Raw genomic sequence first — 16,103 nt, forward strand, 5'->3', positions numbered from 1 at the left:
TGCCATTAGGTACCGAGATGAGATCCTCAGATCCCTTGTGAGACCATATGCTGGTGCGGTTGGCCCTGGGTTCCTCATAATGCAGGACAATGCTAGACCTCATATGGCTGGAGTGTGTCAGCAGTTCCTGCAAGATGAAGACATTGAAGCTATGGACTGGCCCACCCGTTCCCCAGACCTGAATCTGATTGAGCACATCTGAGACATCATGTCTCACTCCATCCACCAACAGACTGTCCACAGACTACACCACAGACTGTCCAGGAGTTGGCAGATCCTTTAGTCCAGGTCTGGGAGGAGATCCCTCAGGAGACCATCCGCCACCTCATCAGGAGCATGCCCAGGCGTTGTAGGGAGGTCATACAGGCACGTGAGGCCACACACAATACTGAGCCTCATTTTGACTTGTTTTAAGGACATTACATCAAAGTTGGATCAGCCTGTATTGTGTTTTTCCACTTTAATTTTGTGTGTGACTCCAAATCCAGGCCTCCATTGGTTAATAAATTTGATTTCCATTGATGATTTTTGTGTGATTTTGTTGTCAGCACATTCAACTTTGTACAGAACAAAGTATTCAATGAGAATATTTCATTCATTCAGAGTGTTCCCTTTATTTTTATATATATATATATATATATATATATATATATATATATATATATATATATATACCACTCAAAAGAATAAATATAAACATTTATTTATTTATTTATTTTACTGTGCTTTTAAGTCTAATACATGTAAATGAGCTCTGTTCTGTTTTTGGTAGCTTAGTTTCCATATATGGGCTGAACAGTTCGAATAATGAATGGTATGTTTTGAAACAAAATGTAACAATATTTGCACACTCCATCAAACGTTTATGTTGGGAAAAAAAAACAAAAACAAAACATTTAGATTTAGGTTCAGTTTTTCTTTCGCACAGTCCTGCCAATTTTGTTGATGATGTTGGTCTTTTCTGACCTGAGATTTATTTGTAGTTTTGCAGTCTTTTTAAATGACTTCCTCTCTGCTATCCATACTAACTGCTGCTAGCTTGTATACAACTGTATAAAGACACTGATAAGACTCTAGAAAGCCAGTCTTTGTCATAGCCTACACATGTCTAAGCGATCTATAACTTAGTATATGTTGTTCTGCTGTTTGAACTCTGTGCAGACAGAGATAGATCTCCAAAGATCCAGTCATATTTTTTTTCTATACTATGCAGCAGTATAACAGTTACTGATAGGACTTTTACAAATTTGTGTGCATAAAAAAATGATCAATAGTAAAGTAAAATTAATCCAGGACTGTTCATTTTGCAAAGTAGTGCCAGTACTATGTAATGCTGATTTCTAAAAAATGCTGATTTCTACAAAATAAATAAATACAAACAAAAAAAGGTTGCCAAGTTTACTACATGACAGCACACACACACAACTAGTACTCTGGGAATTTATTAGATCTATGGCACTGCTGACGTTAACAAGAGATACATGTCAACCTGGATCTGATGAACAGGTTCAAACCATAACTTGCAGTGGTTTCAGGGCTACAATAAGACATGAAATAGATATGAAAGACAAGGCGTACAGATTACAAACAAGAAGAATGAAGTAACCAGTGTTTCATTTTAGTCCCTGTGATCTTGAGGTACAAGATAAACAACACTGAGCACCATATGAGTAACTATGTTCCTCTTACATGAAATTGTACCAAATTTTCAACACAGGAAGCGAACATTGGCATTGTACATGATAAAACATGTATTTTCTTAATAAACAATGTGTTTCCCATGTAAATGATTGCATCTGAGGCTATAGCCAATACATTTTAACTGTGAAATATGATTTAAAGACTCATAAGGATTTCATTATGGGTTAAAATATAGATAAAACAAGTACTATGCTTATCATCAGATGTGCTCCAACATATCATTGACTGTACAATGGAGACACTGATGATAAGCAAATCAAAATTATACTATGAAACATGGCAAATACACAGCCATTTTCATAGATAAACAAATGCATACCTAATGAAAAGGTATTGCATTCTAGGTTGCACTTCAATTACTGGGCCCTTTCACATGATGTCTTTGAAACATGAGTACTGAGCTATGTCAGAAACCTTCAGAGTATGTCTGCTAGAAAAGGTATTATGTTTATATATTTCTATGCATATACATTGATTTTTGTCATCCATGACAACTGACACACCAACACCACAAAACATATGGACACATGAAGTCCCAGAGGTCATAGAACATTTGGGTTATTTTTTTCATGTTCAATGTAACCTTTGTTTTATCTATGACACTCCATGTGTAAGTCTTCTCACAAGCGTTCCTCAATCAACAATGCAGTGCAAATGCATGCTGATTACAATACAGTCAGTGGAGTTGACTGCATGAAGAAAAAAATAACTTTCTTAAAAAAGATGAAGTAAAAAAGCAGCACATTCTTATTCATTTTTGTACAAGGGAAACATAAACAAACTTTGGTTTAAAAAGAAAAATACTGCTATGCCTTGTAGCATTATGTACACTTGCATGTCAAAGACCTTTTCGCTGAAGTATAAGGTTATACATAGTTTTTTTTTTTTTTTTTTTTCTGTCAGGCTCAGGCAGCATTTGTTTTGACATGTATAAGCAAACATGTATGCAGTAAGCATGGGCTTCAGCACTATCAATGATACCGTGCATAAGCTGCCTGCTGGATGCATACTTTTGCTTCAAATAACTCCTGGATTATAATCACTTGTTCGTATTGCACATGGCCACCACAGTTTATGTTATGCAAAGATCTTCATTTTTCTTGATCTACTGCTTGGTATTTTTGAAGATTCAAATTTTTTGCTGTACAAATGTCTCTAGTTTAATAATTATCCGAGCTGTACATTCCATTACCCTCATTGCTACCTCGGAAGTGTACCTATCATTAGGAATCTGTGGAAAAGGCAGCAGGTCAGGGTAGCGGGTTCTCAGACTGTCAACACCATAACCTTCCAAGATGTGAACATCTTTAGACAGCCCAGTAAGCTGAGTGCTGTATTCTTCCACTTTCTGTGCCAGTGCTGTGGGCTTCACATCTTTGTCTGATTTCCCTCTGACCGCATAGTCTGCAGCAATTAATGCTAGTTTTGTGGCCAGATAGCACTTAAAACACACCCACTCGTTGGCATTTTTGTGAAGATCATTTCGTGCAGCTGAAAAGTTGGCTCTTGCTTGCCTTAGCCACCTTCGAGCCTCCACAGGATTGCCAACAGACTTAAATGATGGTGGCACAAAGAAGCGGTTTGAACGTGAATTTCCTGCATAGCTGGTGAACTGTTCTCGAAACTGTTGCCTCTCAGATTTATGGCTTGTTGCTTCTTGGTTCCATGATGTGTAAAATCTTTGAAAAGAGAACTTCTCTGACTGGAAGCGAGCAGATGACGCAGAGAAAGTTCTCCGTGATGCTCTGTCTGTGGTCTGTTCTGCCTGTGCTTGCTTCTCCATCCGGCTGATTTCTTTTTGTAAATGCTTGAAGACCTCTGTGGCAATATCAAGATTTTCTGCATTTTTATCTGGATGCCATTTAAGATACAACCGTCTTATTATCTTCTTTCGTTCGGTTTCAGGAAGTTTCCAAGCCTGTTCCACAACTGATGTCACTTCTTTCAGAATTTCAGGTAATGCATTAAGCTTAATCTTTTTTGGAGATTTTGTTGGAGGAGTTATGTGATTTTCCTTGCCAGGAAAAATTGGTGGTACCATTCTGGGGCTTGAGGCATGACTCTCTGATGGGCTCGTAGGCGTTGTTGGCACACCATCTCGAATATGGGTGCTCTCGTCTTGTCTAGAGAATTTATACAGATCAAGGGAGCTTACAATTTTGTATTCACTATATCCTATGTCAATTTGGAAGTATTTACCAAGAAAGCTTGAGTTGTCCTCCTCCTCTCTCTCTACCTCTTGAACAATTATGGCATATGTATAGGTTGGCTGATAAGAGCCTAAAAAGTCTCCTCCTTCAGAGTCAACTAGGTAGCCAACATATTCTCCAGGATAGAATACATTCATAGGGTCCATCAGAAGGATATGATGTATCTCTGCAGGTATGGGTGTCCCAGGAAGAGGAAGTTCAAGCTTTGAGGGCTCAGTTGAGTCATACTTTACACCAAGATTGTCCAGCTTTTCTGTGATTCTGTATATGTCATTGCATCCCAGCATGGCAATAAGATAAGAAGTGTCAGAGATTAGATTGTCTGTTGCAGACTTGAGGGTCATTGCAAGAGCAAGCAGGAAATTGATATCCTTACTATCTGAGTGTTGAATGTAGAGGTGGATGACTGATGTGCCGTATCTTTTCAGAAAGGCCAGAGTTTCACTCCGGCTATGTGGAATAGGACTGCAGCCTTTCACCCGCAGTGTAGTCTGTAGCTTCTCAAAACAAGACACCTTCAAACCCTCACACAAAGCTTTGCACAGCCGAATTGCCTTTTCCTCATTAACCATGTATGCATTGTCATTCTCATGCTTCATTATGCGTATTAGTCCGGTGATGAACTGCTCAGAGGAAAGTAACAGCTGAAGCCGGCCCTGAAGTGAGCAAAGAGCTCCAAACTGACACATTTTCTGAGACTCTTCATCAAGTTGTTCCTCCAAGATACTACTCAAAAGTCTGGGCCTCATTTTCTGTGGGAGCAACATAATGAGCTTTGTGTGAAAGGCATGGTCTTTGCCTAGATAGCACTGACTCATATCAACAAGCATCTGGACTCCAACATTACCTTGGATTCTGCTCTTGTAATGCGGTGCATCATCAAAGACCAAACTATTTGACTTGGCAAGTCGACCATCATGACTTGGCAGGTAAAACATAATATCTCTGAGGCTCTCTAGGTCTTTGCGAACTTGTACTGGGTCATTCTGGAGACTTTTGAAGAGTCCCGATACTGCTCTCTTCACTGTTCTCATTTCATTTGGGTCAAGCTGTTTGCCTTCTGAACTTCTGTATATGCGACACAACACTTCAACATATTGTTTTGTTGATACAACATCCTCAGTTCCTAATACTTTGAACAGTTGGTGAAAGGTGCCAAGTTCAAGTGGCAATTTGTACAAATATGGCTTGAAGTCTGATTCATTGTCCAGGTTTATGACAACCTCCTCTGGTTTTAGAAGTTTCCAACCTTCCTCAACCATAACAAATGCCACTCCCCGTAGCTGATAACGGAATTCCCGTTTATCTGCATTAAGGAATTCATAAGTGCTCCTCAACACTTTGTTTCTTGTTTTGACAGTGTCGTCATCCAGACTTGTGATGCTACACATGTTCTTGCAGTTGCTAATGACCTTTTCCAAAGGAGGGTCTAAATTGACATTTAAAATTGTCAAAACTTGGTCAAGCTGTTCTTGTCCTGTAAGGGTGCTTCCTTCTTGGTCTTTTATACTTCCTGGAGTGGCTTTCTCTGGTAGAATAGGACAAGAGGTCCAGAGTAATTGCATGATATCTGTTTGTTTAAATTTTGGATTAACTTGAGATCCATTGAAACGAATTAGAGAGAGTGTCCCATTTATTTCTTGATGCTGAGGATGAAGTCTGACAAGTTCCGCTGGTGCACGCTCTGGATAGAGGAATGTTATCATGGAGAGTTCTTTGAGGAATGCTCCCTCAAACAGATCTGTCCTCTCATTGAAAATGTGATTCAGGAGAACATCAACAATTGTCTGAACTTTTTCATTGGACCAGTTCTCTGTTTGAGATTTGATGCTGATCTCTTTTGCAAACTGTAGAACTTGCTGCTGAGACACAATGTACTTTAAACCTATCTTGCGGAGGAATGTGATCCATGAGGGTAAGAACATTGTTCCATTTTTTGGTTTCATCATTTGCTCAATTTTCCTGAAGAAATCAGTGGGGATAAAAGACTTTGGTGGAAGCATCACTTCAAATACTTTCACAGTTTGGTCAAAGAAAGCTTTGGCAGGTTTTAGTCTGCTTGTTGAGTCATAAATAAATGAAAGACTCTCCAGTTTTTCGTAGAGTTGATCCTTCATGTTACAAGGCTCCTCCATTGCCAATAACCTCTCCTTCAGATAAATGAGATGATGGATTTTGGCATCATGTGACAAAATGTCAAACTTTGGAAGGAGATGTTTTAGGTAGACTTCCAGATCATCTATTGGGGTGCATCCAAGAAAGGTGTAGAGTTCCCTCAGCTGTGGATTGTCAAATAGAAAGGTTGAGGATGTATTATGTGCCCATTTTTCCATGTCAATGGAGGGGATGCTTTTGGTCAGAATGTAACAAGCTCCAAAGTTTGCAATGCTAATATGTCGACCATTGACAGCCTTGTAGCATGGGAGCAACTTCAGACCCTGTATGTCATCTTGGCATAGGTTGATCAAATTAGAGTTGAAGTATAACAAGAGTGCTTCAAAGTCTTTGTCTGTCAAATTCCCTGCCTTGAAAGCTGATGTCTGAATCATGTACTCAAGGGCTCTCAGAATGCTTGAAGGACTGTCTATATTTGCCGTGTGCTGGGCCAGTAGAGGCAAGATAGGATTCTCTTTGGCACATATTTTGCTTATAGCCACCTGAAAGCATCCTGCTTTCATTAGGGTGTGGAAGACTTTGTCATTCTGTCCATTGGGAAAAATGGCAGCATACATTAGACTTAGGGGTAACAAAACGTCATATTCTGGCACAACTAACTTGTTGCTAGACACCATGAACTTGATCCCTGGTAGTAGAGCCCAGTCTTTAAGGATGTCCAGGACTGTCTCTAAAGTTGGCTTAACTTCTGTCTGTTCTTCTTTGATAGCAATATTCTCACTGATAAAGTGCCATGCACTTTTCAGCCAAGATTCACTTGCATAGTTTTCTCTCCACTTGACAGAGACCCTTGTTCTGTACTCCCGAGGTAGGACAGATCCCAATAAATCTCCAAGGCTGCTTATGTCAAAGACTTTTGCCACACCTGCTTTAAAAAGAATGTTACTGTATCTCATGTACAGTGTGTGCATGAACAGCTCTTTCCTGGAGGAGATTAGTTCATGATGATTAGTCAGGAATTTTGGCCGTTTAGAGTCAAACACTTGCAGAATGTTGTCCATTGTCAAAAGCAGTGGCAGCCCCTCTATTCTGATGTCATCCTCCTCTATATCTTTAAAGCAATAGTCCACTAGAAGTTTTAGACTGTGGAAGAGTTTGAAGTTAGACAGCTGCAGTCGACAGGGCAGTTTCCCAACTTGGCAGGATGTGTCTGGAGATGAGAATGTTCCCAGGAATTTTCGGACATCTTCTGGTGTCACATAGCTGACAGGAATACCTGCATCTTCCAGGCAGAAGTACAGACTGGCTGTTTCATCACAGCTGTGGACCAAGTTAAAGCCAACATCTAGAAGCATAGCCTTCAGCCTGTAGACATTTTCTGCCACAGACTTTCGTGTGGTAATGTTGTATTCTGTGTTTTTCAAGTGCTGCAACTCATCCTGCAGCAAGTTGTCAAAGAATGCTCTGACTTTAGTTGAAGTAGATGTGTTCACCCAGGAAATGTATACTGCTGAGTGCATATCAGTGTTATCCATGTGTGGTGCTCTGACAACAGGAAGGAGTCTCTTCAGGTCTACATGAATGCACTGATAGATTGCCTTTACCAAGCAGTACCAGTCTGGCTGAATGTCAAGTCTGTTTACTGGGAAAAAAAACAAGAACTTTCTCAAAATGTCTTTGACAACATGGATTGGTGTTCCCTGAAGAACTGTCATGGTGGGATCAGGCCCAGGAAAGAACCTACGTTTTAGCTGGATCAGCAGCTCCACATAAGCAGGAGCTATCAGTGCTGTCATCAGATTATTGTTCCAGTCACTTCTCACTCCAACTCCATTGTCATCCCTCCACAGATTTCTTCTTGCAGAATCCAATGCAAAATGCCCATTCACATGAAATGGCAGGCCAGTCTCTAAAGAAAGGGGGAGAAAGCAGAATGCTCTGTGGGCTTTTTTATAGTTGTGGGTAGTGCATGCTGCCACTCCTCCTCGAGGAAAGAGTGTTATGTCCTCATTTTTGTGAGCTGAAATTACACTCTTGGACACCTTTTCCATGACAGAGAAGCCAGATCTATTGCACACCAGCCAGGTTGTTGAGTTCCCATCTGAGTCTTCAATGTCCATTGTGTATGTAATTTGTTGTACTGGGATTTGGTCCAGTTGCCTTTTCTTTGTCACACTGTCCACTACAGAGGCATGAAACTGCTTGCGTTTAAGACGATCACCATCTGTGATTTTTGCAGTCACAGAATACAGTGTCTTCAGTTCTCCTGTCCCAACTTCTATTTCACATATTGAAATTTTTTCCATGTGGTTCAAAAACATAAGCAGTTCTGCACCATCAGTTCGTAATTTGTCCAGGAGATTTTGTACCATTCTGTCTGAAGCAGGTACTGAGCTGATCTCAGAAATTTTTGCCATTTCTACACTGCGAATGGGAAAACGGAACATTGTGCAGCGCTCCAGCTTGAAATAATTTCCCAAATACAAGTTCAGGACATCAGAAAATTGCGACCTGAAGTCAGAATCCAAATCTCGAAACATTCGTCCTGGGCTAACAGAGGTTGCCCCAGGTGCATAGCGTGCATGTGGATCAAAGATACAAAGAATGTCATTATTTGAAATGAAAGATGGACAATCAGTGATGTGATACACTGAATTGAATCCAATACCATACTGTCCAGTCTTACCAGGGTTTGCCTCTTTCGTCCCTCGACCAAGATTCTGAATCCCTCTAATATCATCCTCTGTAAATGGCTGATTGTTGTACACACAGAGTGATGGACCTTGCATGGGTACCCATTTGTCATCAAATATTCTGTCAGTTAGATGTGTTCTGGGATCAAAGACAAAGTATATCTCTGTCGCTTTGGCATCATCTGCATTCTGAAGGAGCTCTTTCAGCATCTCCTTCTCCGATGGGTAAGCATTAAGGATGCTCTTGATCCTGCTGGTGAGTTTCTCCTTTTGCCCAAACTCACTACCAAGAGTAGTGAAACAGATATTAGAAGCATACCTTTCCAAAGCTTTGTGGCGTTTTGGTACTGCACCTAATTTCACTGCTACCTCTCTTGGGATATCTCCATGACAATACTTCACAGTTGAATCTCTGACCTTAATCCAAGGGCAGTCATTGTAGCACAATGACTTAGACTGTTGCAAAGTGAGATTGCTGTCAGGCAAGAGTATCTGTCCATAGTTGCTTTGGCAGAACTCTTGAGTTTTGTCTCTAATCAAACTCCATATTCCTTCACTAATGATTCTGCGACATAGCTGAAAGTTGTCCTCAGTGAGAGATCTTCTCCCACATTCATTTCTGATCATTTCTAATACAGCTGAGAAATTTTCAACTGTGAAGCTTGGCTGTACACCCACATTCTCAAACAGCTCACGGCAGCTGTTTCTATACTTGTTAGGAAGCTGGTACAGATATGGAGCTGCATCAAAGTTCAAGTAAAATGCCACTTTTGATGGATTAACATACGTGTTTTCTACTAGAATTGAGCAGAACGTTTTCAGTTCATCCATAATTTCTTCCTTTGCAGTTTTTGACTGCATCATCTCTTCATGCAAATATTTGTAACAAGCATTTGTGATGTTTTCTTGATACAGTGTGACACCATCAAATGATTTTGAGAGTTCTCCAAGTTGGCTTATGACTAACCCAACAGCTGGCTTTTTTATCAGTCCAAGAAAGTCTTTCACAGCTAGAGAAATCGGACCACATCCTTTAAAAGATGGAGAGTTCTCATTCAGTATAGGCTTCATCAAACACACAGTGTCCTGATGCTCTGTTGTGAAAAGTTCTGTTGCAGAGAACATTGTTGACTGTGGGAAATGATTTCCATGCCAAGGGAGTGAAAAGCCAGCAGGCTTTGTCAAGAAAGGAAGGAATCTGATGTTTTGTAATTTTTCAACATATTCATCTCCTCTCGGGTCTCTCATTTTCAGTTTCTCATCAATGAGACTAAGCAGAATACTGCTCCTGTGACATGCAGCTACATGGTCTGTTTCATTAAGCATCATAACAGACTCAGCCCGTTCAGTCAAATCTTCCCACGAGAGATCATCTTTCACCATACCCAGCTGCACTAGCTTCACTAGGCATACTGGATTCAGATAGTCTTTCAAACTTCCCTCAGGGAACCGCCCATCATCACTGTTGTACAGTTTGGCAACTCTTCCTTCTGGATGTATGAGTCGTGATGGCAGAACAAGACTGTTTGATGGCCCTGAGCACGGAATACATGGAGTCTCCCTCAATATGGTTGCAAAGTCCTCTAATTTTTCATTGAGAACGTAGTACATCAGGGGGTCACGAAGGTCTTTGTCGATGTCTTGTATGTGTGGGAAGAAGACATCAGAGAAGAACTGTCTCTCTGTGAGTGTGTTCTCCATCAGTTTCCCTTTGCAGCCAGCATCATCAAAGCCTTCTTTGACCCAGTCTGGCAGCTCAACAGCACAGAGGTCTTGGGAGCCGCACTTCTTAAGGTATTTCATAAATATTTTGAAGGCAGCAGGTCCAACATCAGGTCTGCAGAGCAAAGAGTCATCCAAGAACCTGACGTACTTGATGGATACCCAGGTTTTGCCATCTGAGAAGACTTTTGCATGGTCATCATCTCCACCTTTGGCAATTTCCTGATATACTCCTTGACAAATCAAATTAAAGTCATCATGTACAGCACCAGGGTCAGGCCAGGCTGCGTAATAGTTGTATTCAAGGAGTTCCCCATTTTCTGACATAGTTCGCAGCATACTAAGTGCAGCCAGGTATGCCTGGACAATGACATGTCTCATGAAAATTGAGTTCCATTCTCCTTTTGTGTCTGTTTTCCAGATTTCTTTACGATTTGATGTAACAGCAAAACATCCATTTATGTGCACAGGCAGTCCAGTTTTTATTCTGAGAGGTAAGTAGCAGAACACTTCTCCAATTGGGCTTGCACTCGTTTTCACTGTCCATTTTCGATTTTCTTCCTCAGACAGCAGAACTGCTACACCCCCACATGGCACCAGTCCTAGCCGCTTTCCACTTTCACTCAGCGAGAACTTCAGAGCTTCAGTCACATCCATACATGAACAAATGAGCCAGTTTGTGTTTTCCACACCTTTCTGGGGCATTTCATCAGTGAGTCTCTTGGTTTGTGAGCCTTTAGCTGCCATCTCAAAGTATGAGGATGGATCCTCTTCAGAACCTCTGAAAAGTGGTGACTGTAGATCAAGAATTCGCCTGAACACATTGTGGTACTCCTCCACTACAATTCTGATGATGCAGCCAGATTTAGGAATATCAGCTGGTACTCTGTTGGTGACTGCAACCTTTTTCATGACTTTTGCTGCAGATTTCAGAATACTGAGGGGACCATATGAGGCTTTGGAAGACCATACACTCTTATTTATCGTGACTACATCCTGTGCAGCAGCAGGATTTGACTCCTCAGATTTCAAATACTTCAGGACCATTGTGCCAACATGCTGTGTGAAAAGAATCAGCCGGTGGCCACAGATGCTAAATTCATCAACTAGTGAATAGATATCTGTGGTGTTGTAGTACATGCTGCTGATTTCACTTACTGCTGCTTCTTGCTCTGTTCTGAACGGGAGCCTGAAGAGTGTTCCATCATATTTGTAAGGGGACTCCTGTGCAAGAGGAAGCTGACAGTTGAAGACATTAATGAATGGTCTGAATTGGTTAGGAAACTTCCTCAGTCGTTTCTGCTGTTTGCTCCAGTTGATCTTAATGCCTGGGTTTGATTTGTCCCTAATGTGTTTGCTGATGTGATTGATGTTAGGATCAAACATGATCATGAATTCTCTGCTCATGATGATGGGTATGTCAGTCACATGATAAACAGAGTTGAACCCTAACCCAAATTTCCCTACCTTGTCTGCTTCACATCTTTTCATGGATCCCCCTAGTCGGGTTATGTTAAGGAAGTCTGTGTCAGAGAAAACAGAATTGTTGAATGACCACAAAGAAGGACCATGGCAGACAATCATTCCAGGGTCCAGTAGGTTTTCACGTATATCGAGATTCTTTCTCATGTCAATCAGAAAACTGCATTCTGTAGCATTTGCATCGTCAGCATTCTGCAGGAGCTCTTTGAAGATGTCTGCAACAGATGGATATTCCTCTAGGATATTCTTTATCCTCACAGTTAAAGGTTCTCTCTGCCCAGACTGTTCAAAGCCAAGGTTCTCTGGATTTATCAGTCTTGTACTTAAACAAGGAACTCTTAACCACTCAGCGGTTTTCATGGGAATGTCATCATGTACAAGGATAATGGGCTCTGAGGTATCATCAAGCAAGTCATTTAGATCATCAACTTTGATGTCGCAGTAGGTGCATTCGTGAATTGGCTTCATGATCAATTTGCTTGGATCTTTGTAGCAAAAAATTGGCACATGCATGTCAACTTCCACTGCTATTTGGTTGCTGTACAGCCAACGTAAGATGTTAATCAGGAGTAGGAGATTATGTTTGCTTTCTTCTTTTGACATCTCCTGTTCACTCCTTTCTTGAATTGTTTTAACTACATCAAACACATGACCAGGAACAACTTCATCAATAGAACCACAGAATTTGAAGAGTTTGTGGAACTTTGCGATAGTCTTTGGTAACGAGTACAAGTAGGGTTGTAGATCCAGATCTGGTATAGGCTTCAGAACAGTGTGGCTAGGAGATGCAAATGTTTTCCCAGTCCAAACCCAGTCAAAGGACAAAGACTTCACTGTTTCTCTTGCATTTTCTAAGTGAACTTGCATGAAGTCATAGATTTCAAAAAGTATCTGCTGAAACTGATACCAATCCTCTGTGGTGAATGCTTGGGATCTGTGCCAGTCATTTACTGCTTTTAAATGCTGAAGCACTTGGTCTACTTGGGGATCCACGGACAACTTCAGGGCTTTTTTCATGCCAGCAGATGTTTTTTCCACCAATGCTACAGAAGAACCAACAAGCACTGCATGAGATATATCACACATTTCAGAGAGAGAAGAAATATTACAAGAGTCTCCCATCCAGGCAAGAGACTTGGGGTAATTCAAAGGTCTGTCTTTGCAAATAGGGACCCATTTCAGGTTCTGCAGAGACACCTGAGCTTCTGAAGACTTAATCAACTTTGTTTGCTTGTTTAGGATTGTAAGAAGGGTTCTCGCTTTCTTCAGAAGAGGCTCCCACTCTGGCTTAGAGCTTTCCACTAACTCTTCAATTTTCTGGGCAACCTGAAGTACATCTTTTTCAGTAAGCTGCACCTCATTCTTAATTCCTAACTGCCTTAGAGAATGAAGAACATCAGGAGATGATGTATAAGCGTTCGGTGGAAATCTTGTCTTTTCTTCCATGTAGAAGAGATTTTGCAGTATTTCCAGCTCAGGATCAAAAAAGTCTGTTGCTGCAAGTGCTTTTGCTGAGGATGAATACATGAACTTTACAGACGAAAGCCAAGTGATTACTGCTTTGTTTTCATTCTTGAGAAATGACAAATGAGTAAGAGCCCAGAGCATAATCTGTTTCACTTCTTCTTTGGTGTAGAACCCTTTCTCAATGTCCTGAACAATCACCTTCACCAGTTCAGTGCTCTTAACCTGCTCCACATTTAACAACCCAATGAGACGGATAGTTGCCTCATCACTGCTGTCAACTACATTGATGGATAACTTAACATCTGCAGGATACTTGGCAGTATGGTGCAATGCTCTACCTCCTTTCAGAGAGGTAAAGGATGGGGTGCCTTTCTCTGAATACTGTCCCACTTTGACAAACATGGGGAGCTCTTGAATGATACGTTTTTCCTTCTCAGTGACATCTGTAACACCAGCCAAGAAGCTTCTGAGGGCAATCTTTTGCTTGTTGGAAAGTGCTGATACTTGACTAACCAGCCTCTGGGATGAGGCCCTGTCCATAATTTGCAGTAGCGTGCTTGGAGACAGCGGATGGATGTAATTTTTTAGTTGTGGGTGTTGCAAACATGGATCCAGTTTTTTCAAGACAACCCCTCCAACCTTTTTTATGACTTCAAGTAGGACCTCAGAGACAGGGCCCTCTTCTTCATTCACAGTAATGATGGGGGATGGAGTCTTCAGGCGCAACAGATCCAAAGATTCTATACTGTCATTCAGTGGCACATTTGGAATCAAAGGCATGTCTTCAAAGGTACTAAGGTCATCAGCAAAATTAATGTAGAGATGTTTCCAAACCATTCGGATCCAGGATAATGAGGGATGCTTCCTGTCTTGATCATCAGGGCTCCACTGTACAGAAAAGTCTCTGGAAGGCCAGGCTGCTGTAAGGATTTCTTTGATGAGACGTGCTGATCTCTCTGGGTTCAGAACTTGAACTTGAGTACAGGGCCTTCCTGAAAAAAAGGAAGAAAATATGATTAGCTTTTCCCCCAAACACAATTTGTACTTAAAATACTAGAGAAAATAATGTTTTTGAGCTTTTGTAATGGAAAACTGCCATGATGATGTTATTTGGGTCCTTAGGGTTTTTCTATAAAGCAGAGGTAATAAATCATATTCTTCCACTTACTTTTTATTGTATTTTATTATTTACACATTTAAGAGTTCTGGAGTCATTTTGATTGGGTAGTAGCTTTTAGCCATCCATAAATCAGATTGTGTAAACATCAAGCATACTGATTACGTTATGATTCCCATAGACAAGCAGATTTTCATTTAATTGCAGTGCACATGTTGTAATGTTTAAAAATAAAGGAAGCATGTGAAAATGGTGTAACTAAGGCAACGTTTCCTAATCTACTCCTTAGAGACTCACAAATTCTATGTTGTTGTCTGAGCTCCCAAGTCTATATATTGTGGTCAAGACTGCTTGGTTCAGGTGTGCTTTGAAGCTGGAATGTTGGCTGGGCGGGACTGGGAAACACTGAGTGAAGCTAATTTAAATTCCAATTTGCCTTATTTAGACTCACTTAGTTGTTTTTTCTGAATTTAGTGACATACAGTATAATAAGAATATAATATATCCATAACAAAATGTTTTTTTATTACTAAACGTAGTACAATACAAGGCTTTCCTGGTTGTAGTTGTAAACAAGTAAATGAGAATCAGCACAGCTGAAAAAGGAAAAAATGTACACAAATAAAAATTCAGACAAATTAAACTTCTATAACTTCTAATAAGCACAATGCTTCCTCCACTTTAAAGTGAAAACAGGTAGTAGAACACACATAATGTAAAATAATATACAGTACTGTGCAGAAGTCAAAGACCACCCTCAATTTAATTTCCAGCCAAAATGGCCAGTCAATATATTATTATTATTAGTAGTAGTATTTAAGTTAATTTTGCTGCTTTATAACATAACATACAAAACAAAACAGAAGCCTCAAAAAATAAATTTATAATTTTAATAATGTAAAGTGTCCACTCTTTGCCTTTTTTTGCAGCTTTCATTCTTTTCAGGATACTTTCCTTCAGTTTTTCAAAAGAAGCCTGCAGGGACATTTTCCTACACCTCCAAAGTTCAACTTTATAAGTTGGTTGCTTTTTCTGCTTCCCATCCATTGCAATCCAAGTAATCACAAACACTGATGCTGAGATCTGTCCTCTGGGGTAGACAAGCTGATTTTTTTTTTATGAGTACCAGAAGGTACTTTGGTTTGTTGTACTGTCTTTTCCCAGTGCAGATATGTATTAGTGTATTATCTTATATCTAACCTCTTCAGAAATATCTCCTGAAAAAAATAAAACGTCATATTTAATGGCCACTTTGACTGCAAATTAAATAAATGAAGGGTCTGATTTTGCATGGTAGTGTATAATAAAAACACACTTCGAAAAAATTAGAATCACAGCACAAAAATGTCAAAGCACAGGATATAAAGATTGTGGATATTTATAAAATCCACAGCAAGAGAAAGAGCACAAACCCCAAATTGAACTTTGCTGACATGCTTTACATGCTGTAACCACAAACAATGTTCTGAAACAAGTTGACACTGAAATGAGTCAATGTGTTAGTTCCTTTCCTAAGTTTTTAATTTCACTTTGAGATCACTTCATCTGATGTGTTTGCTGGTCTGTGTGAGAGTTTCACAGTGAGCAGAGCAGCAG

At 40.2% G+C, this 16,103-nt stretch overlaps 1 protein-coding gene across 2 annotated transcripts in view; it reads right to left on the reverse strand.

The window, feature by feature from the left end:
* Positions 1–1,426: 1,426 nt before the first annotated feature.
* sacs (sacsin molecular chaperone) overlaps positions 1,427–16,103 on the reverse strand; it is a 30,474-nt gene continuing 15,797 nt past the window's right edge. For both annotated transcript variants that reach the window (XM_017696833.2, XM_017696832.2), the window contains one exon: positions 1,427–14,382. In XM_017696833.2, coding sequence (XP_017552322.1) covers positions 2,831–14,382 — 11,552 coding nt within the window. In that variant the 3' untranslated portion in view covers positions 1,427–2,830. The remainder of the gene's footprint in view (positions 14,383–16,103) is intronic.

This window comes from Pygocentrus nattereri, chromosome 17, assembly GCF_015220715.1.
Source record: "Pygocentrus nattereri isolate fPygNat1 chromosome 17, fPygNat1.pri, whole genome shotgun sequence".
NCBI classification, from domain to species: Eukaryota; Metazoa; Chordata; class Actinopteri; order Characiformes; family Serrasalmidae; genus Pygocentrus; species Pygocentrus nattereri.